This window comes from Coenobita brevimanus, chromosome 8 (assembly GCF_032717465.1).
Source record: "Coenobita brevimanus isolate Jiangsu-jjx chromosome 8, ASM3271746v2, whole genome shotgun sequence".
Lineage (NCBI taxonomy): Eukaryota > Metazoa > Arthropoda > Malacostraca > Decapoda > Coenobitidae > Coenobita > Coenobita brevimanus.
In genome coordinates, this window is record NC_136961.1 from 11,046,659 (window position 1) to 11,071,397 (window position 24,739).

Consider the following 24,739-nt stretch of genomic DNA (forward strand, 5'->3'; position numbering starts at 1 on the left):
CCCTGTCATCAGCTTTCCATGCACCTTGGGAGTACTACCCTGCTCGACTGGTGCTACAGTCTACTCCTTACAGCCAGGAGATGATAACTGTGAAGGTGAAGGTGATGATGATGATATTGACGATGCCAACTTACGGACCTGTCGACTTTGACGCAAATAAAATTAAAGTTGGGAGATAATAACTGTGAAGGTGATGATGATGGTGATGATCATCATCATAATGATAATGATGATGATGATGATGATGATGCCAACTTCCATTAATATTGGGAAATATAACTGGGACGATGACATTAATGGTGGTTATGATGATTGTGGTCATAATGATGATCATGGTTACACTGGTAGATATGATGATGACGGTAAGGGAAGAATACCCACGTGCTTATATTGTGTTCCTTGTGAGAATACAACTATTTCATTAAGTCCAAAACTGACGTAACTTCACAATATATGCTGTTTCATAATGAAGATAAAAAAATTTGCTGTTTCTACAATTCACGACACGATGGCATCACGAAAAAACAATACAGATAAAAGTGATTATGGTAATAATGATACTATTGTTAACTGGTGGTGATGATGGCGACAGTAATAATTATGGTAAAAATTATGAGGATAGAGTAAGAGTGCGATGATACTGATGATAGTTATAATGATACTGATGGTACCTCACTACTCTCAATAGTTGTTGTGTGGGGGATTTTTTCTGGAAGGGCACTTAGCACACCGCCCATAGTCGCGAAGCTCTTAGGTCCAAACCTTGGGGCTTCGCTCTTAATTAACTTACACAAGTGGGGAAATCTGCCTTTTTAAAAGAACCCTAGACTCAAATGGGTGACACTCTGGTAAAAGTGATGACAACAATAATAATTATGAGATTGGTGATGAGAGACTGAAGAAGATTTTGGTGATGATAAAGTCGGTCATAATAACAGTGATGATAGTTCCAGCGATGGCCAAACTTAACATGATCTCTCCCTCTCTGCAGACCTGAAGTGGCTATCGGTGACTCTGGTGATGCTGGGCAAGATGTTATGCACAGTGGCTTTCTCAGTGATAGGTCTCTACGTCCTTGAGCTGTTCCCCACAGAGATCAGGACTCAGGGCGTCGGTTCAGGCATGGTGTCCTCTCGCATTGGCGCCGTCATTGCCCCATTCATCATCAATGCTCTGGTCAGTGGATTAGAAAGAGAGAGAGAGAGAGAGAGAGAGAGAGAGAGAGAGAGAGAGAGAGAGAGAGAGAGAGAGAGAGAGAGAGAGAGAGATTTTCGAACGATATATTTTTGCGAAGTAGAATTTCAGGCTGATGTCTGTTATGCCGATGGTGTTCATACCATACACTCCCTTCCTGATGAAGGACTAAGGCATTACCCCAGTTGAGAGGACCATTGTTGAAGCTCACATCACATTGCTACCGGACGTCCTCCCTGATATCACCTATGGTCCTTGGGTGGGATTGAACCACCCAACTATGGTTAATTCATATTAACTTAGCGGGGACTTCTATTCTTTTGCTGCCCATTTCAGAATAAGACAATGCTACGGCCCTGCATCCTTTCCATAGTACTTGTTGATGGTTGGCACTATATTATAATATTAACCTCCTGTCATAGCTCAGCAAACAAGATGGGAAGGTGGAAATTTTATGCCCAATTAGTGTGAACAAAATATACATACCTGTAAATACACACACACACACACACACATATTATGTATATCTATATCTCTATCTATCTATCCATCTATATCTATCTACCTATCTATCTATCTATCTATCTATCTATAGTGTGTGTGTGTGTGTGTGTGTGTGTGTGTGTGTGTGTGTGTGTGTGTGTGTGTGTAATGTCTGCCTTCAAGCCAGGAATCTACTCCGAGACTCCTAGACAGAAGCCCGGCATTAATATTGTTTTGCCATGGTGTGATAAACGCTAAGCCACCCGATTTCAGTGAAGAACTGGGTAAATCCATTATGGGAGGACATGTCTCAGCATTTACCCATATGATGATATATCTCAGAGTCATCCGGGTTTTTGCTTAACCCCATGCAACTCACCAGGTGACACTAGTTTTGATCTAGCCCAGCCATTATATGCGCCTTCATATATGTTGAAGAAACACACAAAGAGTCCCGTGTTTGATTCTGACTAGACTGTAACACAAAATCCACTTATGTCCACACGTGTAAAATGTGTTTTTCCTAACACATAGGAAAGCGCCTGTGCTGGATGAGATACATTAAAACCGCTGTCATTTGCCAAAATGCATGGGGCTAAGCAAAAATCCACATGTGTGTCATCATATGTGTCATCGTATGGGCATTTGTTGAAACATATGTCCCCACAGTGGATTCACCTGGATTTACATACTGTAGAATTTGGGTGGGTTACCTTTTATTGCATTATGGCATAATGGCATCAGTGCCTGACTTCTTCCTAGGAGTCCCTGGTTCAATTCCCATCTGAAGCATTAGAAAAATAAATAAATCTTCATGTGTCCACACGTGTAATGAGTATTTCTGTTTAGTATATATATATATATATACATATATATATATATATATATATATATATATATATATATATATATATATATATATATATATACATATATACTGTTGGGAAACGGAATTTGCTAGATAGGAAGTACTGGAAGATTCTCAGTACTTCTCATATTTTTCAGTTACAAGTCAGAGACGCTAGTTAGCCTGCTTTTGGTGAACGGAAGTATTTTGTAGGTATGCGTTAACTATTATGCTCTTTATAATGTTTTATTTATGTGGTTGTTAAATTATGTAATTTGATTACAGTTTGCATACTAAATAATTTAAAGTGTTACATAGTGTAAGAAAACACTGGGGTATTTTGAATGTCTCCAGGTGGTAACTGTTGCTTCTTCAAGAATGCACTTTGGAGAAGTAGGAAAGACTTTTTAAGAGGTGGAAGAGCTTAGAGAGGGTAGTTTCATTTCAGTTTTAGCTTCAGTGCAATTCAGTGTCATTTCAGTGACAGTGCAGCCTAGTGAAGATTGTACAGCTCTGGTACTTGTGAAAGTAGTGAAGTGTGGTTGGCAAGCATTAAGTGTAATTATTTGGTGCATAAAGACCGCGATCTTGAGAAGCCAGTTTTTATTTACCTCGCCTAAGCGTATCCTTTTGTTGCACACCGAAAGTCAGACCATAGGAAGAACAACTCACTGGGCAACGTCCTTCCTATACTGAACCACTGGTGTTGGAGCGTGTGGCAGTGTGAGACGTGGATATAACAGTGGTGTCAGGAGTGAGGATCGAAAAGTATTAAAGTGAGTCAAACCTTCCGCATGGAGACAGAAGGTGTACAGACAAGAGGCCAAGCTATGCAGGAGGAGGTATCTATTGCTACAATTATAAAGTTCCTACAAGCACAAAGTGAACAACTACAAGCACAAAATGAAGAACAGAAGGTATGAACGGCTGAAAGAGGAGGTACAGGAACAACAGACGGAGTTACAACTGTGGATGTTGGGACAGCTACATGCTTTCATGGGGGAACTAAAGGAACAACAACAACAGTTGACGGAGGAAGTACATGCAGAGCTACAGCAGCAGAAATGAAAGGTAAGCAATAATGTGATGGAGTGTAGACACCATCTAAACGACCAGTTGAAGCATGTAGAAGACTAGTTAAGGTTATTTTGTGAAAGAATTGAGGCTGTAGAATAATCTTGTGCTGCTGTGCCTGAGAATAGTGTACAGGGAGCATATGGAAAAAATGGACAGTGTATGCTGCATGTTGATGAATCCCAAGCACCAAATGGTAGCATTACAGGGTTGAATAATCAGAACTTTAGGAGGTTTGAGTCCTTGACTTAAATATTATGTCCCAGTTTTTAGGTCTCCATCCATCCATCCATTGCCAGACGCCATGTATCCCAAACGGGGTGGTCAAGGGCTTAGAGTTAACTGTTTTACAGGGAGGGGCACTAATCCTCCACCAACCCCACTTGACTCGTAGGGATGCCAACAGCATCTGGTGTTCCCAGGCGGTCACCCATCCAAGTACTAACCAGACCCAACGTTGCTTAACTTCGCTGATCGGACGGGAAGCGGTGTACTCAACGTGGCAGTGAAATGCATGGCTACAATGGGTGTCCAACTTCTTTCTTTTTTTTTAATAATAACAGAATAGAGGAAGGAAAAGCAAATGAATGAAAAAAATAATCCATACACCAGATCACTGCCTTTCTCCATTCATAAACTATCTGCAACAGTTGGACTTGAACAGCTGTAGGTTGAAGTCTGGGGGGAAACAATCTGGGGAAGCGAGTTCTAGAGAGATGCAGTTCAGGGAATAAAAGAATTCTGATAGGCAGAAATTCTGCAATATGGATGAGTGACATTCCAGTCATGAGAGCTACCAGACGCCTGTTTAGCACGAGGGAAGGCATGGAGAGGTGGCACAATGGACACAATGCATTTGCCATAATAATATATGTAAATAATGAAAGGGAGGAAACATTCCTTCTTATTTGTAGGGGAGGTAGTTCATTTATAATAGCAGGGTTATTAATAATTCCAGCAGCTTTGTTCTGAATTTAGTCTAATTGTTTTAATGCAACCTCTCCACATCCAATCCACAAGGGTGAGCAATATTCAAGCTGAGAGCACACAAGACTCTTATAAATTATAGTTAACTGCTCGTCAGTGAAGAAGTTACGGACTCTGTACAACAATTCAAGTTTCTTTGAGGTGGTTTTAGCAATTGATCTGAAATGAGAGGTCCAGCTGAGGGCATTGTTAATTGAGACACCAAGAATTTCAATATTTTTGGAGATGGGAATATTAGTAGCATTAAAGGTAACATATGAAATTGGCAATATCTGTCTATTAGTAAATGGTATATATTTGGTTTTCTATCTATCTATCTATCTATTGCCAGACGCCTCAATCCCGCTTGGGATGGCCACAAACAAATCACCTCCAAGTCGCCCTGTCCCCCGCCATTTCACTCCCCTGCTCCCAGCTCACACCCCCCTCTCTCATATACCTCTCCACCCCATCCCTCCATCTCATCCTCGGCCTCCCCCTCCCTCTTTCCCCCTCCACCTCACTCACATACACTCTCTTCGTCAGTCTTTCACCCTCCATCCTCTCCACATGGCCAAACCACCTCAGTGTGTTCCTCATAACGCTTCCTATCACATCCACATCAACACCACAACGCTCCTTTATATCCTCATTCGTCAGCCTGTCTCTCCATGTGACTCCACAGGCTCCTCTTAAATAACTCATTTCCACTGCTCTCACTCTTGACTTTTGTCCTTCCAACAACGTCCAAGTTTCACTTCCGTACGTTATAATTGGTATCACAATACTGTCATGTAGTAACTTTTTCACTTCCATGCTCACTTCCCTGTTTCTTATCACTGCTTTCAAAGAACCAGCAACCTTTCTTCCCTGCTGTACCTTTTCAAGCACTTCACCCTCCAAACCTCCATCCTTACTCATCACACTACCCAAGTACTTAAACGTACTCACATTTTCCAATTCCTCACCATCCAACCTCGCTGTACATTCACTGACTTCACCTCTCTCAAAGACCATCACTTTACTCTTCCCTACATTCACCTTTAGATTACGTTTCTTACACACTCTCCCAAACTCATCCACCAAGCCTTGCAGCTCTCCTTCGTCTTCACTCAACAACACAGTATCATCTGCAAACAACAGTACAGGGAGTTTCCAAACACTATCCTCTCTCACCATGGCCACTCCAACATCCACTACCCTACCTTGTACCTCTTTTATTACCCCATCCATGTACAGATTGAACAACCATGGAGACATGACACATCCCTGTTTCAACCCAACCTTCAAAGAGAAAAATTCACTTAGTTCACCATCCACACGCACTGCAGCCTTCGCACCATCGTCCATACTCTTCACAGCATTCAACAACTTTCCATCTACTCCATATACTCTTAACACTTTCCACAATCCTTGTCTATCCACCCTGTCATATGCTTTCTCCAAATCCATGAATGCCGCATACAACTTCTTTCCCTTCTCTAGAAACTTTTCCACTAAAGATCTGAGAATGAATATCTGATCTACACAACCTCTTCCCTTCCTAAAGCCTCCCTGTTCTTCTCCAACTAATTTCTCTGTTCTTTCTCTAACTCTGTCAATAAGTATCCTACCATACACTTTTCCTATTATACTAAGAAGACAAATGCCCCGATGGTTACCACACACTTCTTTTTCCCCTTTTCCTTTGTACAAGGGAATAATTATACCTGACTTCCAATCCTCCGGGACTCTACCTTCCTCCCAGGCCAATCTGCACATCTTCCACATCAATTCTACTACTATCTCTCCCCCATGCTTCAGCATTTCACAACACACTCCATCAATTCCTGGGGCTTTCCCCGATTTAACTTTCTTCATTGCTTCCACAACTTCAATCCTACTGATTTCTTCCTGTCTTCTCACCTCCCTCCTTCTCCCAGCCATTCCCCAGCCACTTATACTCGCATTACTTCCATCCTTTACGTTCAACAATTCCTTAAAGTGTTCTCTCCATCTGCTCACTTTTTCTCCCTTCTCCACTAGTAATCTACTATTTTTATCTTTCACTCCCCTGCTAACTTCACTTCCACCCTGTCTTACTCTTTTCACCTCTCTCCAGAACATTTTCTTACAATCCCTCCACTTTACACTCAAATTTCTTCCAAATTCCTCATCCACTCTCTTCTTACTCTCTCTTACTAATCTTTTCACCTCTCTCTTCCTTTCTACATATAACTCTCTCTTCCGCCTCTCAACCTCTTCCACGCCCCTATTTCTCATCCACTCATTGTATGCTTTCTTCTTTTGTGCCACAGCCTGTTTCATCTCTTCAGTCCACCACGCTGTTCCTTGCACCCCCCTCCGTCTTCTCTTCCTTCCACACACCACATCACATGCTGTACATATTTCTTCTGTAAATATTCTACACACACCTTCCACGTCTCCCATCTGCTCCAATTCATATTTGCCCAATCGTTCCTCCACTTCTCTCTTATACTCTGCCTTTTTCTCATCCTCCTGTAACCTTTCCACTCTCCTTGCAACTACTCCTTCCTCTCTTCTTTCCCTTCTTCTATTCCTCCAACTTTCTTGTACTTTAATTCTGGCCATCACCAAGTAGTGGTCAGAAAGTCCACTCCCCCAACCTCTATACACTCTTGCATCCATTACACATCTTCGCATCCTTTCATCCACACACACATAATCAATCATTGCCTTCCTTTCATTCAGTTCACCACCCACCCTTCTCATCACTCGCCATGTATACCTGTGAATCATTTTATGCCTGAAGAGGGTATTGGCTATCACCAACCCCCTCCCAGCACAAATGTCCACTAACGCACTCCCATTCTCATCTATCTCAGCAGGCACACCCCACTCACCAACTATTCCATCCACCTTCACATTCCCAACTTTACCATTCATATCACCAATCAAAAACACTCTCTCATTCCTTCCAAACTTTTCCATGCACACTTCTACATTTGTCCAGAACTCTTCTCTCACTCTTCTAGCACGATCTTGCGTTGGCGCATACACACACACAATCGCCCACATTTGTATTCCAACTTTCAACTTTACCCACACAATCCTTGACCCAACTGATCCATACTGTCTTATGCTCCTCTTCCATCTTTTACTCACAACTATACATACTCCTTCCTTTGCCCTCTCATTCTCACCTACTCCTGCACATATACCCCATCCATACTCCCATTCTCTCACACATTCTCTTCTCCATTTTGTTTCAGTTATTCCACATACATCCACTTTCACATCCTCAAGCACCTGGACAATCTCTCTCTCTTTCACCTCATCATTCGCTCCCCTTACATTCCAGGTTCCAATTACAATGTCCTTTGTCCGGTCCTTGGTCGTCATCGTTTGGTGAGTCCTTGTCCGAGGCTTATTGTTTGTTTTTTTAGTTAGTTGTTTTCCGGGGAGGGGCACTAACCCTCCGCCAACCCTTTTAGTTGCCTTTTACGACAAGCAGGGATACTGGGGGAGTATTCTTGAAAAACCCCCCTACCCCCAGGGGGTAGCATTACTAGCATTAAATGAGACACGGCTGTTTGGTCTCCATTCACTGATCGTAGATAAGTCTTAATTTATGGAGATGGCTGTACTGAGTTGAGAGTTAGAGATATTAGACTTTGTAAATGGGTGGTTGAGTGTGAACGAACTGTGAAGTGTTGAGTCATCTGCATATAAATGGATGAGATTGTGGGTGACAGATAAGGGATCATTAGTATGAATCAGGAACAGGGTTGATGCCAGAACTGATCCCTGTGGCACGCCAGTGTAAACTGAGTTGAAATTGGAATATACATCATCTACTTTTACTCTTATTTTTCTGTTGCTGAGGGATGAGGAAAGCAGTGGAACAAAAGACGTTAGTCCATAGCATGGAAGTTTGGATAGCAGGGAACGGTGCCATACTGTTGAAAGCTTTAGAAATACCAAGGGCTCTTGCATGAGTTTCTCCTGTAGGTCGATTGATTGATGGATGGTATGAGTCAGGAGATTGAGTATGTCAATGGTGGATCTTCCATGGCGAAAAACCATATTGTCTATCACTAATTAAGTTGTTGGATTGAGGATGTTTAAGTATGTGCTTATTAATTAAAATTTCAAATACTTTACCTAGAGATGTAACAGCTATTGGTCTGTAATCTGAGGAGTCAGAGGAACTTCCTTTCTTTGGAATTGGGTGGATATTGGCTTTTTTCCATGAATTGGGGAATGAAGAAGTATGTATGCATAGTTTGAATAATTTAGCTAGAACAGAGGCAAGTTCTGGGGAACACTTTTTCAAAACAATTGGAGGAATTCCATCTGGGCCTGGAGGTTTATTGGTGGGTATATTGTCTAGGATGGATTTTATGTATCTTGTCTGTATTTTAAGTGGAATAATTTTGGAAGAGTCAGGTTCTAGTACCGGGACGTTCTGGCTGACTTCCTCTATGGTAGAATTTCTGGCAAATGTACTGGCAAAGATATTTGCTTTCCCACGCGGGTCATTTGTAATGTTGCCATCTGAAGACTCTAGTGGGGGAATGGATGATGACTTGTTAAATTATTTATTATTGAAAGAATTGAGTTGACCAGAATATTCTGTTGTCATTAGGGTTATTAAGTAGTTTTGATGCTTGATTTTGAAGAAAGTTTGATTTAGCAAGATTTATTACAGCTTTTGCATGGTTTCTGGCAATTTTAAATTGACAGAGTGATTCAAAAGTTTTTGATTTTAAGTAATAGTTATATGCTAATGACTTTTGGGCTGTTGTTTTGGCACAGTTGGAGAGTTTGATCTTTTGGTGAACTGATGGCTTGGCATGAATACTTCCATACCAGCTAGTATTAAGTCATTAATGTGGGACTGGGTAGAGCTGACATCACTAGAAAAGAAAGTCTGCCACGGAATGTCAGCAAGACAATTTCTAAATCCATCCCAATTTGCCCTATCAAAGTGCCATTGGGTCACCCTGACAGGTTCAGAATGGGGGGGATAACTAATGAGGCTTTGATGAGATTGTGGTCAGAGGATCCAAGTGGTGACAGTACTTCTATCCTGTATTGATCTGGATTATTTGTCAGGAATAGATTCAAGAGATGGGCATTATGGTCAGGATTATCTGGTATTCTGGTTGATTGCTTTACCAACTGCTTGAGATTAACTCACCATGTGCTACCAGACTTTGGACCCTCGTTGAGCCGTGGTGCCGACCAATTTTCAACCTTATTATTTTTTGCTAGATAGGCTAGAAATGATGAAAAAAAAACATAGAAAACATCCATAAAAGTACTCAAAGAAACCATTTAGGTCGATTTTGAGGTCGATTCTCCTTAAGCAGGTGGCTGAAATCTTTGGAGTAACGCCCATAGACTTCATCGGCCGCCACCGACACCCACTGAGTTGAGGTAGGAGATCTTCGTTTTCTTCTTTGGTAACTATGCTATTCGAGTCAAGGACACTCTTGTTGGGTATATAGGTGATATAGGAAGTGAGTACAGATGTGGGAAGGGTGTGTGTGTGTCCATGCCAGTCATCTCCCACCAAATTTGAAAATTTGTGTGTTGATACCGGATGCAATTACAGATTGTACAAGTACGGCTCCAGCACTGCCCACAGACGTAGGCACGGCCGTAACTATACGGTTCCGGCACTCGGCGGGTTAAACGACTCTGCAAACATCTTGCACTCCAGACCAGCATCGTCAATCCTGGCAGAATGCAACAACCATTCAACATTATGTATGTTAAAATTACCCAAAATGGTAATTTTGGTGCTAAGAGCAAGGTTAAGGTTACTCAACTGTGTGGATATGGAGTCAAATACACTGGGTTCTGAAGTAGCATTGGGGGAGCAATAAACTACACAGACTTATTTGGTAATGTTTAGATAATTGATTTTATACAGTGAGTAATCAAAATTAGTTGAAGTAAAGTTTAAAACAGTGTAACTGCATACTAAGATTGATATAAGAACAGGAGCAGGAGCCACCCTTGTCACGGAAGTTTGTGAGGAGGTGGTAAACAGGAAAACAAAATGGGGATATTTCGATAGAGGGAGAGATTTGTGGTTCTGTGAGGAATAAGGCCACAGGGGATGTGGACTGTAGGAAAAAATGAACTAAATTCAGATTGGTGCTGAGCCCTTGGATATTGGTGAATAAGGCTGCACCTGCACTTCCCCACTGATAAGCATGACTGGAATTTGCAACAGTCGCTGCCGGCATTGTTGCTTGATGGCGACTGGGAGGACCCTGTGCCGCCAGCCGTACCCTGCTGGTGGTGGCAAGCCAAGATATCACCTCATTTGCTCGTAATAATGCAGCGGCCATTGCTAAAGGGAGTGGGAATAGAAGGTGTAATATCTTACGAGCATGTAGTGTGGTGTAAACAGTTGAAGGTAGAGGTATTAAGAGAGTATGCTGGCCTACTCTCTGTGTAAATGAAAATACTGAAAATGTTCAGCAAAGGGAGATGGTCAGGATCAAGTCCTAAAGACTGGTGAAATGGGAGTTCCGGCTCTCCCTATCACCATCGTGCCATCCACTTCGGGAGTACTGCCCTGTTCGACTGGTGCTACAGTCTATTACTCTTAAAAAGAAACCTAAAGAATTTGATGGCAAAGTATCCTGGGAAGCTTATCATGTGCAATGTAGCTTCATATTAGTCTTAAGGGGGTGGCAATGGAGATTCTTGGGCAGATGTCAGTGGAGGAGAGGAACAGTTATCAGTTCCAAGCAGAAGCGCTACAGCACAGATATGGGAACATGTACCAGACTGAGGTTTACAGGGCAAGATTCCGGACCCATGTACTAGCTCGAGGCAAATCCTTCCAGCAGCTTTGTCATGAGCAGGAGAGTATGGCACACAAGGTGTACCCTGGAGCAGCACCTAACCTGTTGGCTTTGCTTCTGAGGGATCAGTCCATCAATGCTCTTTATAGTCCAGAGCTGAAAGTGCAAGTGAAGCAGGCACAACCAAGGAGCATGCAAGAAGCACTTGTCAGGGGTTTTGAATTTGAATCCTACATCAGGGTCAGCACTTCCACTTTTCAGGCAGGTTGTAGTGCATGATTCAGTGCAAGAAAGGGGCAGGTATATGAAATGGAAAAAACTGATGGAGGTTGCTGGTACTATAAAAAGCCAGGACATAGGAAAGAGGACTGCTACAAGTGGAAGAGGAAGGAGAAGACTGGAGGAAGTTGCTGGTTCTGCAAGAAGCTGGGACACAAGATAGAGGATTGTTACAAATGGAAGAAGGAGCAAGAACAGAGCAGTGCAAGGAAATCTAGTGGGGGGGGGGATACTTCAGTTCCGAGTGTCCAAAGGAGAAAAAGGATGCTAAGGAGAAGGCTACAGAAGACCAGAAAGGCACAGAAAACTAGTGGAACCTGATGATTAAGGGCAACCACCAACTGGCTTTTCCCAAGTAGCCCCACCACCGAGAAAATGCAAGAGACCTGCAGTTGAAAATGTGCAGAACAGACTGCAAGAAGTGTTCCCTGGTGATCGATTCGGTCTCAGAGCAGACATCTGTGAGGTCTGACGTGTTACATCATCGGTATCTGCCTGAGTCATCAGAACAACTGAGTGGCGTAACTGTGCACCACGCAAATCTGAGGGAACCCATCGATATCCAGATTGAAGTGGCACGGCAAGAGACCACACTTCCAGTCTTTGTAGCCATGATGGAGGATCCTTACATTCTTGGTCTGGACTATCAGATGTCCATGGGATGTGAACTTGACTTCTTCTCCATGAAGCTGTAGGTTCGAGGAAAGTTGGTTCCCATCACTGCAGTGAGACATACCTGTTCTGGTGGCAAGGTGAGTTCACTCCTCACTACACTGATACCCCCAAGAACAGAATTATTGCTCTAGTGCAAGGTGAGTGGCTCTTTTGACAGGTGTCTAAAGGTAGTGGAGCCTGAAGTACGGTGCAAGACAAAGGCCGGAGTGATGGTGGGGAGAACTTTGGTGAAAACAGGTGTAGGTGGAGTGCAGGTTGTGGCCAATTTCTCCTATGAGCCACAGAAGATCAACAAGGAAGAAATTATGGGATTGTGCCAGGCAATGGACCCTGAGTGGCATCAGTGGAAGCCCTGTAAAAGGAGTGTCATTAAAGAAGATGGGAATCTACCAGACCATTTACAAAACCTGTTTTCAAGGAGTTGCCAGTGTCTGGATGACTCACAAGCATGGCACTTAAGGCAACTGCTAGTGAAGGTTGCTGATGTTTTTTCCACCAGAGACCTAGACCTGGGATCCACAGATCTGGTAGAACATTGCATCGACACTGAGTATCACCACCCGATTAAACAGCCAGCTCAGATGAGGCACCAGCTCAATGGCGAGAAATGGAGAAGGTGATGGAGAATCTTCAGTCAGGGAGTGACAGAAAAGTCCAGCAGTTCTTGGGCATCAGCAGTTCTTGTGGTATGGAAGAAGGACAGCTCTGTAAGATGCTGTGTGGATTATCGAGCCCTGCATGACGTGACAATGAAGGATGCATACCCCTTGCCAAGAACTGATGACACTCTAGATGCTCCGTCAGTTGCCAAGTGGTTCTCCACCCTAGTCATGAAAGAAGGATGCCATCAGGTCAAGGTCACTGAAAAGGTAAAGAAGAAAACAGCATTTTCGTACATGCGAGGTGTGTGGCAGTTCAAAATTATGCCATTTAGCCTGTGCAATGCCCCTGCTACTTTTGAGCATCTCATGGATCGAGTACTGGAAGGCCTGCACTGGCAGACAGCTCTCATCTATCTTAATGATGTAATTGTGTCTGGATGGACTTTCAACCAGGAACTGGAGAGGCTGTCAGAGGTGTTCAACAGGATCCGAGCAGCACACTTCAAGCTGAACTCCAAGAAGTGGTACTTGTTCCAGAAGGAAATGAAGTACCGAGGACACATCGTAGGTGGCGTCTGTGTGGCGTCTGTACTAATCTGGAGAATTTGGCAGCTGCAAAAAACTGGCTGTTCCAACCTGTGTGAAGGAACTACAGAGTTTCCTGGGCTGCTGTACCAACTATTGGCATTTTGTCAAGGACTTTGCAACAATAACTGCACCTCTGCACAAGTTGTTGGGGAAGAGGCAGAAGTTTACATGGACTGAGGTAACTCAAAATGTCTTTGATGAACTCAAGCATGTGTTAGCAAGCTTCCCAGTTGCTGCCATACGCAGATCATAGTCAGCCATTCATCCTGGACTGTTACAATAGTGACCATGGTGCTGGTGGAGTCCTTTTGCAGAAGAAGGATGATAAGGAGTATCTGGTGGCATGTTACAGCAAGAAGCTTAGCCCACCAGAGCAACTACTATGTGACACGTAAGGAGCTCTGGGCAGTGATGATGAGCCTTGATTTCTTCCATCCCTACTTGTATGGGTTCTGCTTCATCATCAGGACAGACCGTGCAGCACTGAAGTGGCTGAAGACATTAACCCGCCATGTCCCGTTGGCGTATATATACGTCCACACGTTTTGTCACAGTCAGTCCCGTTGACGTATATAACCGCGCATCAATTGCAAGGTCCCTAATTTGCACAATTTTCATTTTTTGCGCATGATTTTTGGTATATATACACGGGACACCTTTCTCTACAAGATGCCAGGCAGGGAAAATGCCTTACCATGCATGACCTCCCCCCCCCCGCACGCCATTGTCTCGGCATTTCACTTTTTTTTTTTTTTATGTGACCGACTCTGGACATAGGCTTCACAGCTTGCTTTCAAGGCCCAGTAGTCCTCCTACATACTGTACCCCTCTACATGTCACCTCTTCAGCACTAACACCCACCGTCCATACTGAATACATGCTAAGGCTGTCTCATATAGGCCTGGTGTATTGGTATTAGCGGGGGTATTTTCACGACATGTCGGCTGTTCTGGTAGATCAGTGAAGTCTGATATTTATGAAATTCAAATCCTTAAACTGTTCCTTGCCCCAGCAGGATTTGAACCCAGGTCCGTTACGACTGCAGGCCAACTCTCTACCGATTGAGCCACCGCCTCCCCCAATTTTTGTTACCAGTGACCTGGCCAGTAAAGACATGTCATGCCATGGTAAGAAATTCAGGGCCAGAGTGATTCCCCAATCGATGACAATGTGGAGGACAAAGTTTACGTAGCATTAGAGGAAGAAACAGTCAGAAATGATGATCAGGTAATGTCGCCAAAAAAGGTCAAGTATGTTGATGTGTTTGGTGAGTGAAACAATGCTTATATTGCCTGTATTACTGTGTGAAAACCAATATACTCTAGTACTACATATAATTCGTACCAAATAAATAAATAAATACCGTTTATGAGTGGTGTGGAATAGTTACCCTCCCATAGAACTCGTTTTCTTTGGAGCCAGCCTGATAGAAAACCCACTAAGGTAAGGGGTACTGGTACCTGTATCGCGTATTTTAAACCTCAGGTGAGCGATTTCTCTATGAATTTTTGATGTTTCTCACTAAAAGCAGAGGTTTGAGCCAATTTTTTTTTTTTTCAAAATTGGTCTGGATTGGGGGAAGTCAGTGGTGGAAAATCAGTCAGGATGGGGCGGGTTAAAAAATCAGGAAAGACAACTAGCAAGCTGTCTTGGGAAGCTGGACCAGCACAACTATGAGGTTCAGCACCGTCCTGGGTGGGTACATGGCAATGCTGACAGCCTGAGTCGTCTGCCTTGTGACCCAGATTGCAAGCAGTGTAGTATGAAAGAAAATCGTAGCAAGAAATGCAGCTGTGCTGCAGTGACAGGGCCAGCATCAGATGAAGATGACCTGAAGTAGATGCAAGTGTAGGATGGAGATTTACAACCAGTGCTGGAGTGGCTGAAGCGGAGTACAGTGCAACCATCTTGGGAAGAGGTTTCCAGGTTCACCCTGCAACTAAGAGCTACTGGAGTCAATGGGACCTTCTTTGTTTGAACAGGGGACTATTGGAGCATCAATGGGAGGCTCCAGATGGCCTCAGCAAGTATTGGCAACTGGTGATTCTGAAGAAAATGCGGTTCAATAACGTGGATGAGTCCCATAACCAGATCCCAAGTGGGCACCTGGGAATGAAGAAAACTCTAGGTCGGCTGTGTCAGAGGTTCTACTGGACTAGCATGCAGCAGGATGATGAAGGGTGGTGTCGGGCCTGTGATGTATGCTGTGCCAAGATGGGACCTAAGAAACGTGGTTGCACCCCTCTTCAGCTGTATCAAGTGGATGCACCAATGGAAAGAATCACAGTGCTGGACCTCTGCCACTCACTGAAAGAGGAAACTAGTATTTATGTGTCGCCATGGACTACATTGTGGAGTGGCCAGAAGCCTATGCCATCATCGATCAAGAGGCTGTGACTGTTGCTCAGGTCTTGGTCAACCAATTTTTCTCTCGTTTTGGGATGCCACAAGAGCTACATTCAGACCAAGGTAGAAACTTCGAGTCTGCTGTGTTCTGTGAGTGCTGCAAATTACTGGGGATCAAGAAGATCAGGATGACCTTGTTAAGGCCACGGTCAGATGGGATGGTGGAAAAATTCAACTGGACCCTGGGACAAGAACTGGCTAAGTACTGTGTAGAGCAGGGGTTCCCAACCTTTATTTACCCATTACCCCATTTTCCACACCTCCCTTCACTCATTACCCCTCATTGCTTATGTTTCCACAATTGCATTTTAGCTGCTTAACATTTTGATGCCTAGATTTTAGTTTGAATGTAGGACTTAATTAAAGGTTAGGCTAAAACCAAGAGAGTTATTGCAAGAAGTAATTTATTTTTATTATTAACACTGATACCAAATAAACATGACTTTAAACATTCATCTCTGAATTTTAGTATAGGTCTGAAAGTCTATCATAACTGGTATGATTTTTAGATTTTTTTTTTTTTTTGTTACCTCCCCAATTACCCTTCACAAAAGATCAAATTACCCCACTACACGAACAGAGGAAATGGGACCAGAAATTACCTGTGTTGCTGATGACATATCGGTCTGCATCCTACGAGTTTACTGACTACACTTCTGCAAAACTGATGTTGGTCCACGAATTACATTGCCAGTTGATCTGTTAATGGGAGGACCACCTGGTAAAGAGCTGCTTACAGACACCTCCAGCTATGCACAGTATCTTCAGGAAGGACTGACTCAGGTACATCACCAAGTTCGAGGAGCCTTCAAGTGTTCAGAAGTGATGAAGCACAAGTATGATGCCAAGGCAAGTGTGGTGAGCTTCAAGGATGGTGACAGAGATTGGCCTTACAATCCTCAGTGGAAGGGACAGTAACCAAAGCCGCAGAGCCCATGGGATGGGCCCTACTCTGTGATGGATCACATGTCACACATAACATACCAGATTCAGGGAGGCAGGAAGTCTTACCCAAAGGTGATGCACTTAAATCGTCTGTGGCAGTACCATAGGCCAGGACAGTACAGCTAGGATGTCTCCGAGGATTTGTGCTCACCTCCAGCTGAGGATGTTGAGGAGGACCAAAGAGCTGAAGTGGAAGAAGATGGTTACAACTTTCTGAGGGAAGAAGTGAATCAGGAAGAGGACCAAGACCATCCATAAAGAGTGGACTGTGTGGAGGAGCAGGGACGTTATCGGAAGTGGCACAGGAGAAAACCTGATATTTTTATGGATGGTGTTGTAAGGGAGGTGAATGCGAGAGTGTTAGGTGGAAGTTTGACTCTGGTGAATTCTGAAGGCAAAGAGTGGAATCTGAATCAGCTGCTGTTTGTGGATGATACTGCACTGGTGGCTGATTCAGAGGAGAGGTTTAGACAATTGGTAGAGAAGTTTGGAAGGGTGTGCGAATGGAGGAAATTGAGAGTAAATGAGAATAAGAGTAAAGTGATGAAGTGTTCGAGGTTGCTAGATGGTAGGAGGATAAATATAGTTTTGAATAATAAGTTGCTTGAGGAAGTAGAGTGTTTTAAGTATTTAGGGTCACATGTTGTGTTGGATGGAAGAATAGATGCAGAAGTGAAGTTTAGAATGAATGAAGTAGGATAAGTGCTGGGTAGACTGAAAAAAGTGTTTAGATGTTTGTTTAGAATGGATGTAAAGAGAAGGCTGTATGAGGGTGCTGTGGTACCGACTGTGTTATATGAGGCTGAAATGTGGAACATGGGTGTAGCAGAGAGGAAAAGTTTAAATGTAATGGAGATGAGGTGTCTGAGGAGCATGTGTGGAGTGACGCATATGGAATAAGTGAGAAATGATGAAGTGCAAAGGAGAACTGGAGCTGTGCGGGAGATGGCTGATCGAGTTGAGCAGTGGGTGTTGCGATGATTTGGGTATATGGAGAGAATGGATGATGTGCGATTGGTGAAAAAGATAACTGGATCTGATGTGAGAGGTGTAAGGCTGAGAGGAAGACCACGAATAGGATGGATGGACAGTGTGAAGAGAGCATTGGATGTGAGAGGGATGTCTGTTGATCAAGGAAGAGTGGATGCACATGATAGGAATGAGTACAGAAAAATTGTGAATGAATAAATGATGATGCAGCCCTGAGGGGATATTCTCCCACATTTGATCTGATCAGCTGATCAGGTCAAGTGCGGGTAAAGGGATGGGTCCATTATGATGTGGCAGAGGAAAACCAGCTCTGCTGTTGGGCCCTGCTGCGGATTTCGCTGATTGCACAACACAGCTGACCCTCGTGCAGTGTGCTGCAGTGAGGATTTGTCCCTTCATCGCTTAGAGCTAAGATGGGAATGAATATATGTGTGTGGTTGAATAAATTGGGAGTGCGTCATCCTGTCTCGGCTACCTCCTTTTCTTTGGGGTATACAGATCGAGAACTAGATGTTTCATTAGGATTAATGATTATGTTTGTAAGTACTGCTTAGTTTTCTCGGAATGACAAAAGGACTAGGGAGGGAGTAGTGGTGAGTAGTGGGATTTGATAGATGCGATGTAATGGAAAGTTCTCAGTTTTCAGTTATGAGTCAGAGATGCCATTTAGCATGCTCTTTGTGAGTGGAGGTATTTTGTAGTTATGCATTAAATTTTATGCTCTTTTTTTACTATAATGTTTTAATTATGTGATTTTCAAAATATGTAATTTTATTTCAGTTTGTCTATCTATCTATCTATTGCCAGACGCCCCAATCCCGTACAGGGTGGCTACAAGCAAATCGCCTCCACGTCGCCCTGTCCCCCGCTATTTCACTACACTGCTTCCAACTCACACCCCTCTTTCTCATATACCTCTGTATCCCATCCCTCCATCTCATCCTCGGCCTCCCCCTCCCTCTCCCCACCTCCACCTCACTCAAATACACTCTCCTCGTCAGTCTCTCACCCTCCATCCTCTCCACATGGCCAAACCACGTCAATGTGACTCCACAGGCTTCTCTCAAATAACTCATTTCCACTGCTCTCACTCTTGACTTATGTCCTTCCAACAAGGTCCAAGCTTCACTTCCATACATCAGAGTTTGTATCACAATACTGTCATGTAGTAACTTTTTCACTTCCATACTGACTTCCCTGTTTCTTATCACTGCTTTCAAGGAACCAGCAACCTTTCTTCCGTGTTGTATCCTATCAAGCACTTCACCATCCAAACTTCCATCCTTACTCATCACACTACCCAAGTACTTAAACGTACTGACATTTTCCATTTCCTCACCATCCAACCTCACCGTACATTCACTGACTTCACCTCTCTCAAAGACCATCACTTTACTCTTCCCTACATTCACCTTTAGCTTCCGTTTGTTACACACTCCCAAACTCATCCACCAAGCCTTGCAGCTCCCCTTCGTCTTCATTCAACAACACAGTATCATCTGCAAACAACAGTACAGGGAGTTTCAAAACACTACCCTCTCTCACCAGGGCCACTTCAACATCCACTGCCCTACCTTGTACCTCTTTTATTACCCTATCCATATACAGATTGAACAGCCATGGAGACATGACACATCCCTGTTTCAACCCAACCTTCAAAGAGGAAAATTCACTCAGTTCACCATCCACACGCACTGCAGCCTTGGCACCATCTTACATACTCTTCACAGCATTCAACAACTTCCCATCTACTCCATATATTCTTAATACTTTCCACAATCCTTGTCTATCCACCTTGTCATATGGTTTCTCCAAATCCATGAAAGCTGCATACAACTTCTTTCCCTTCTCTAGAGACTTTTCCACTAACAATCTAAGAATGAATATCTGATCTACATAACTCCTTCCCTTCCTAAAGCCTCCTTGCTCTTCTCCAACTAATTCCCCTGTTCTTTCCCTAATTCTGTCAATCAGTCTCCTACCATATACTTTTCCTATTACACTTAGAAGACAAATGTCCCTATGATTACCACACACTTCTTCTTCCCCTTTTCCTTTGTACAAGGGAATAAATACACATGACTTCCAATCCTTCGGGACTCTACCTTCCTCCCAGGCCAATCTGCACATCTTCCACATCCATTCTACTACTATCTCTCCCCCATACTTCATCATTTCACCACAAACTCCATCAATTCCTTTGGCTTTCCCCAATTTGACTTTCTTCATTGCTTCCACAACTTCTGTCCTACTGATTTCTTCCTGTCTTCTCACCTCCCTCTTTCTCCCAGCCATTCCCCAGCCACTTATACTCGCATTACTTCCATCTTCTATGTTCAACAATTCCTTGAAATGTTCTCTCCATCTGCTCACCTTTTCTCCCTTCCCCACTAGTAATCTATCATTTTTATCTTTCACTCCCCTGCTAACTTCACTGCCACCCTGTCTTACTCTCTTCACCTCTTTCCAAAAGATTTTCTTACGATCCCTCCACTTTACACTCAAATTCCTTCCAAATTCCTTATACACTTTCTGCTTACTCTCTCTTACTAGTCTTTTCATCTCTTTCTTCCTTTCTACATATAACTCTCTCTTCTGCCTCTCAACTTCTTCCATGCCTCTCTTTCTCATCCATTCATTGTACGCTTTCTTCTTTTGTGTGGCAGCCTGCCTCACCTCTTCATTCCACCACGCTGTTCCTTGCACCCCCCTCCGTCTTCCCTTCACCCCACACATCACATCACATGCTGCACATATTTCTTCTGTGAATATCCTGCACACACCTTCCACGTCCCCCATCTGCTCCAATTCATATTTACCCAATCGTTCCTCCACTTCTCTCTTATATTCTGCCTTTTTCTCATCCTCTTGTAACCTTTCCACTCTCCTTGCAACTACTCCTTCTTCCCATCCTTCCCTACTTCTATTTCTCCATGTTGCTTGGATCTTGATTCTGGCCACCACCAAGTAGTGGTCAGAAAGTCCACTCCCCCAATCTCTATAAACTCTTGCATCCATTACACATCTTTGCATCCTTTCATCCACACAAACATAATCAATCATTGCCTTCCTTTCATTCAGTTCACTACCCACCCTTCTCATCACTTGCCATGTATGCCTGTGGATCATTTTGTGCCTGAAGATGGTATTGGCTATCACCAACCCCCTCCCAGCACAAATGTCCACTAACGCACTGCCATTCTCGTTTATCTCAGCAGGTACACCCCACTCACCAACTATTCCATCCACCTTCACATTCTCTACTTTACCATTCATATCACCTTTCAAAAACACACTCTCATTCCTTCCAAACTTTTCCATGCACACTTCCACATTTGTCCAGAACTCTTCTCTCACTCTGCTTGCACGATCTTGCGTTGGCACATACACGTACACAATCACCCACATTTGTATTCCAACTTTCAGTTTTACCCACACAATCCTTGACCCAACTGATCCATACTCTCTTATGTTCTTCTTCCATCTTTTAATCACAAGAATACACACTCCTTCTTTTTCCCTCTCATTCTCACCTACTCCTGCACATATACCCCATCCATACTCCCATTCTTTCACACTCTCTCCTCCCCATTTAGTTTCAGTTACTCCACATACATCCACTTTCGCACCCTCAAGCACCTGGACAATCTCTCTCTCTTTCACCTCATCATTCGCATCCCTTACATTTCATGTTGCAATCCGTACCATGTCCATTGTCCGGTCCTTGGTTGTCATCTTTTGGTCAGTCCTTGTACGAGGCTTCTTGTTTGTCATTTTAGTTAGCCGTTTTCCGGGGAGGGGCACTAACCCTCCACCAACCCTTTTAGTCACCTCGTACGACAAGCAGGGATACTGGGGGAGTATTCTTGAATACCCCCCTACCCCCAGTTTGTATGCTAAATAATTTAGATTGTTACATAGTGCAAGAAAATTCTGAGGTATTTTGAATGTCTCTGAGTGGTACCTGTTGCTCCTTCAAGAATGCACTAGAACTTTTTAGATGTAGGAAAGGCTATTTAACTCATTGCTCCCAGTATATATTCCCACCAACCTTTCTCCCAGCTGGCCATTCCTGAGAAAATTGTCTATTTATAAACCTTCATATCTCAGCTGATACTTAACTAAAGAAAAAAAAAACTAAGTGTCATAGTATTCACCAATCCTTCGACTTCAAGCTGATGGCCCCAAATTGTCCGTGAAGGCATGTAGACAGAGAGAGAGTGAGTGGGGAAAGGGGACAGTTTTTGTTGGCCTTTTTTTGCCCATTTCTGTATGCATGGCAGATGTGCGGTGAAACAACGAAGGCTTATATTAGCCCTCCACAATAACAACACTTCCAGAAGACTGCAATCCACCAGAAACACCATTTCCATGTAAGTTTTTCAAAACTGTGGCGGAAGTGCTGCTGTGAGTCCGGTAACCATAGCAACGACCTTGAGGCAGGCTGCCTCAGGTACAGGCCGGTGTGCTTGCTTGTCTCACCACCGCTTCACTACCACCCCTTTACACACACACACACACACACACACACACACACACACACACACACACACACACACACACACACACAGATGTATGTTTGGCTTGCTTTCTCGCTTGATTCTGGCACCGCTGTGCCACTAGAATTCTGGATATTACAACAACTACTACAAATACTACTACTATTATTACTACTACAACTACCACTACTACAACAACTACCACTACTACAACAACTACTACTACTACAACTACCACTACTACAACTACTACTACTATTACAACTACCACTACTACAATTACTATTACTACTACCACTACTACAACAACAGCAACTACTACTATTACATAAACCTAAAAAAAAAAAATGTGAAAAAAATAATTATTCAGGAACTGTTGATAATCGAAAATATTTTTCACTATAACAGAATTCTTTTTCCTGTGATGTGTGCTTTTTCATCATAATACATATACACACACGTAAACCTTCAATAAAAAATAAAGCACTGATTTCACCATGAAACAAATTTCTGCTTCCATTATTCACATAGATATACACAGCAGTGGGGCGAGGCTTGCTGCACCGTATTTTCTCCTCTGTCCCTCCTCCCTTTCTCCATTCCATTATATTTTCCACTGTAACAGATTTTTTTTCCTGTGATTTGTACTTTTTCATCATAACAAACATACACACAAAAAAACTTTAAATAAAAAATAAGGCACTGGTTTCATCATGAAACAAACTTTCTGCTTCCATCAGTCTCGTAAACAGACACAGTGGTGGTGCGAGGCTTGCTGCACCAGCGTTTCCTTCTCCCTCCCTCCTCTCTTTCTCCACTCCCTACCTCCTCTTCCGTTTCCTCATCCATGCAAATATCCCCCTCTCCAGGATTGTCAATACCCTCTGAACCATTTCCATCATCAGAAATTGCAGATGAACATTCAGGGGGAAACAATGGGCGCACAGTGGAGGACTCACATGATCCACCATCCTCATGTGATGCATAAATATCGACACTCATTATGGCAGTCACTTTCCTCAGAGGAAGATTCACTTTCTCCACACACAACTGGCGATAATGTCACCTCAAGTTCTCTCCCTATCGCATTATCACTAAGGGCTTTCCTTTCTGGCCTTTGGGCTTCATAGGTGTTGAAGTCGGCGGCTACAGGTGCTCAGCCAAGGAGCAGGACACAGAGAAAACTTTTTGTGTAGGCTTATCCATTATGGAGGTATGTAGGTAACTGGAGCATGACTCAGATGCATGCAGGAGGGTTGAGAGTGGCTGCATGTGGTGAAAATAACCTGCAGAATATTCAAACAATGCCGCAGAACACTAGATCACATATACCTGCCACCCAGACGTCCCCTGGTCATCACATATACATGTCACCTGGACATGATGGGTTAAGGAAATGGAAGAGTGTACAAGAGGTAGTTTCGTTTCAGTTATAGTTTCAGTGCAGTTCAGTGTCAGTGCAGCCTAGTGAAGATTGTTTAGCTCCGGTACTTGCAAGTACAGTGAAGTGTAGTTGGCATGTATTAAGTTTAATCATTTGGTGAATAAAGACCACGAATATGAGAAGCCAGTGTTTATTTACCACACCTGGCTTGATCTTGTTGTTGCACACCGAATGGCTGACCATAGGAAGAACAACTCACTGTCCAATGTCCTTCCTTTACTGAACTACTGTTACTGGAACATGTGGCAGTGTGGGATGGGGTGTAACAATATATTTATTACAGTAAATCAGTAGATTCCCCAATGTCTACAGATATTCTGAGTGTAATGTGAGACCAACTATTATCATTTTGCTTGTCGGCTTATCTAATTTTGCCACTGTGTACACAGGATGTGAAATATCCATGGGCTGTATCAGTTGTATTTGGTGGTGCATCGCTGGTGGCTGGTGTGGCAGTGTGGCCACTGTGGGAGACTCAGGACACCACACTGCCCGACACCATCGCTGAGCTGGAAGGAGGTGACGCAGAAAAGACCACAGACAAGACAGCAAATGCCAGGTAATATAGTAATAGTAGTAAATGTAGCCCCACTTTCATCTCAAATGTGAATCCAGTGGACTGCAGGTTGAAGTTCCTCCCCTCGTGCAATCCGCCATACTCCTTTGGGGGACTAGGAGAGGAACTGAGGGGCGTTTATATAACAGGTTAGTGTAGCCACTCTGTTAATTCGGTGTCACCAGGTGAAGGTTTTGCTCTCCGACATCATCAGCTAACGTGGAATGCTGTTTTTGTACCAGTAGAAGTCTTTCACCTTAACTTGGCGGAGGTTCTCGATATTTTCCATTTTATTTACCGTTCCTTGATGTTAGACTAAAAAGAAAATGCCGCTCTGTGTCCTCTCAGAAGTACTTTTTCATGGCTAATGTCATATTCCTGTTTCCTGCATTGAATCTTGCCA

The 24,739-nt window shown here is 43.4% G+C and overlaps 1 protein-coding gene and 1 pseudogene across 1 annotated transcript in view; one reads left to right on the forward strand and one right to left on the reverse strand.

Annotated features, from left to right (window-relative positions):
* LOC145406512 (organic cation transporter protein-like) overlaps nucleotides 1-24,739 on the forward strand; it is a 169,247-nt gene that overhangs the window by 138,372 nt on the left and 6,136 nt on the right. Inside the window, exons 11-12 of the mRNA XM_080277640.1 lie at nucleotides 992-1,176; nucleotides 24,170-24,339. Coding sequence (XP_080133766.1) covers nucleotides 992-1,176; nucleotides 24,170-24,339 — 355 coding nt within the window. The remainder of the gene's footprint in view (nucleotides 1-991; nucleotides 1,177-24,169; nucleotides 24,340-24,739) is intronic.
* Nucleotides 3,994-4,114, reverse strand: LOC145408677 (5S ribosomal RNA; annotated as a pseudogene).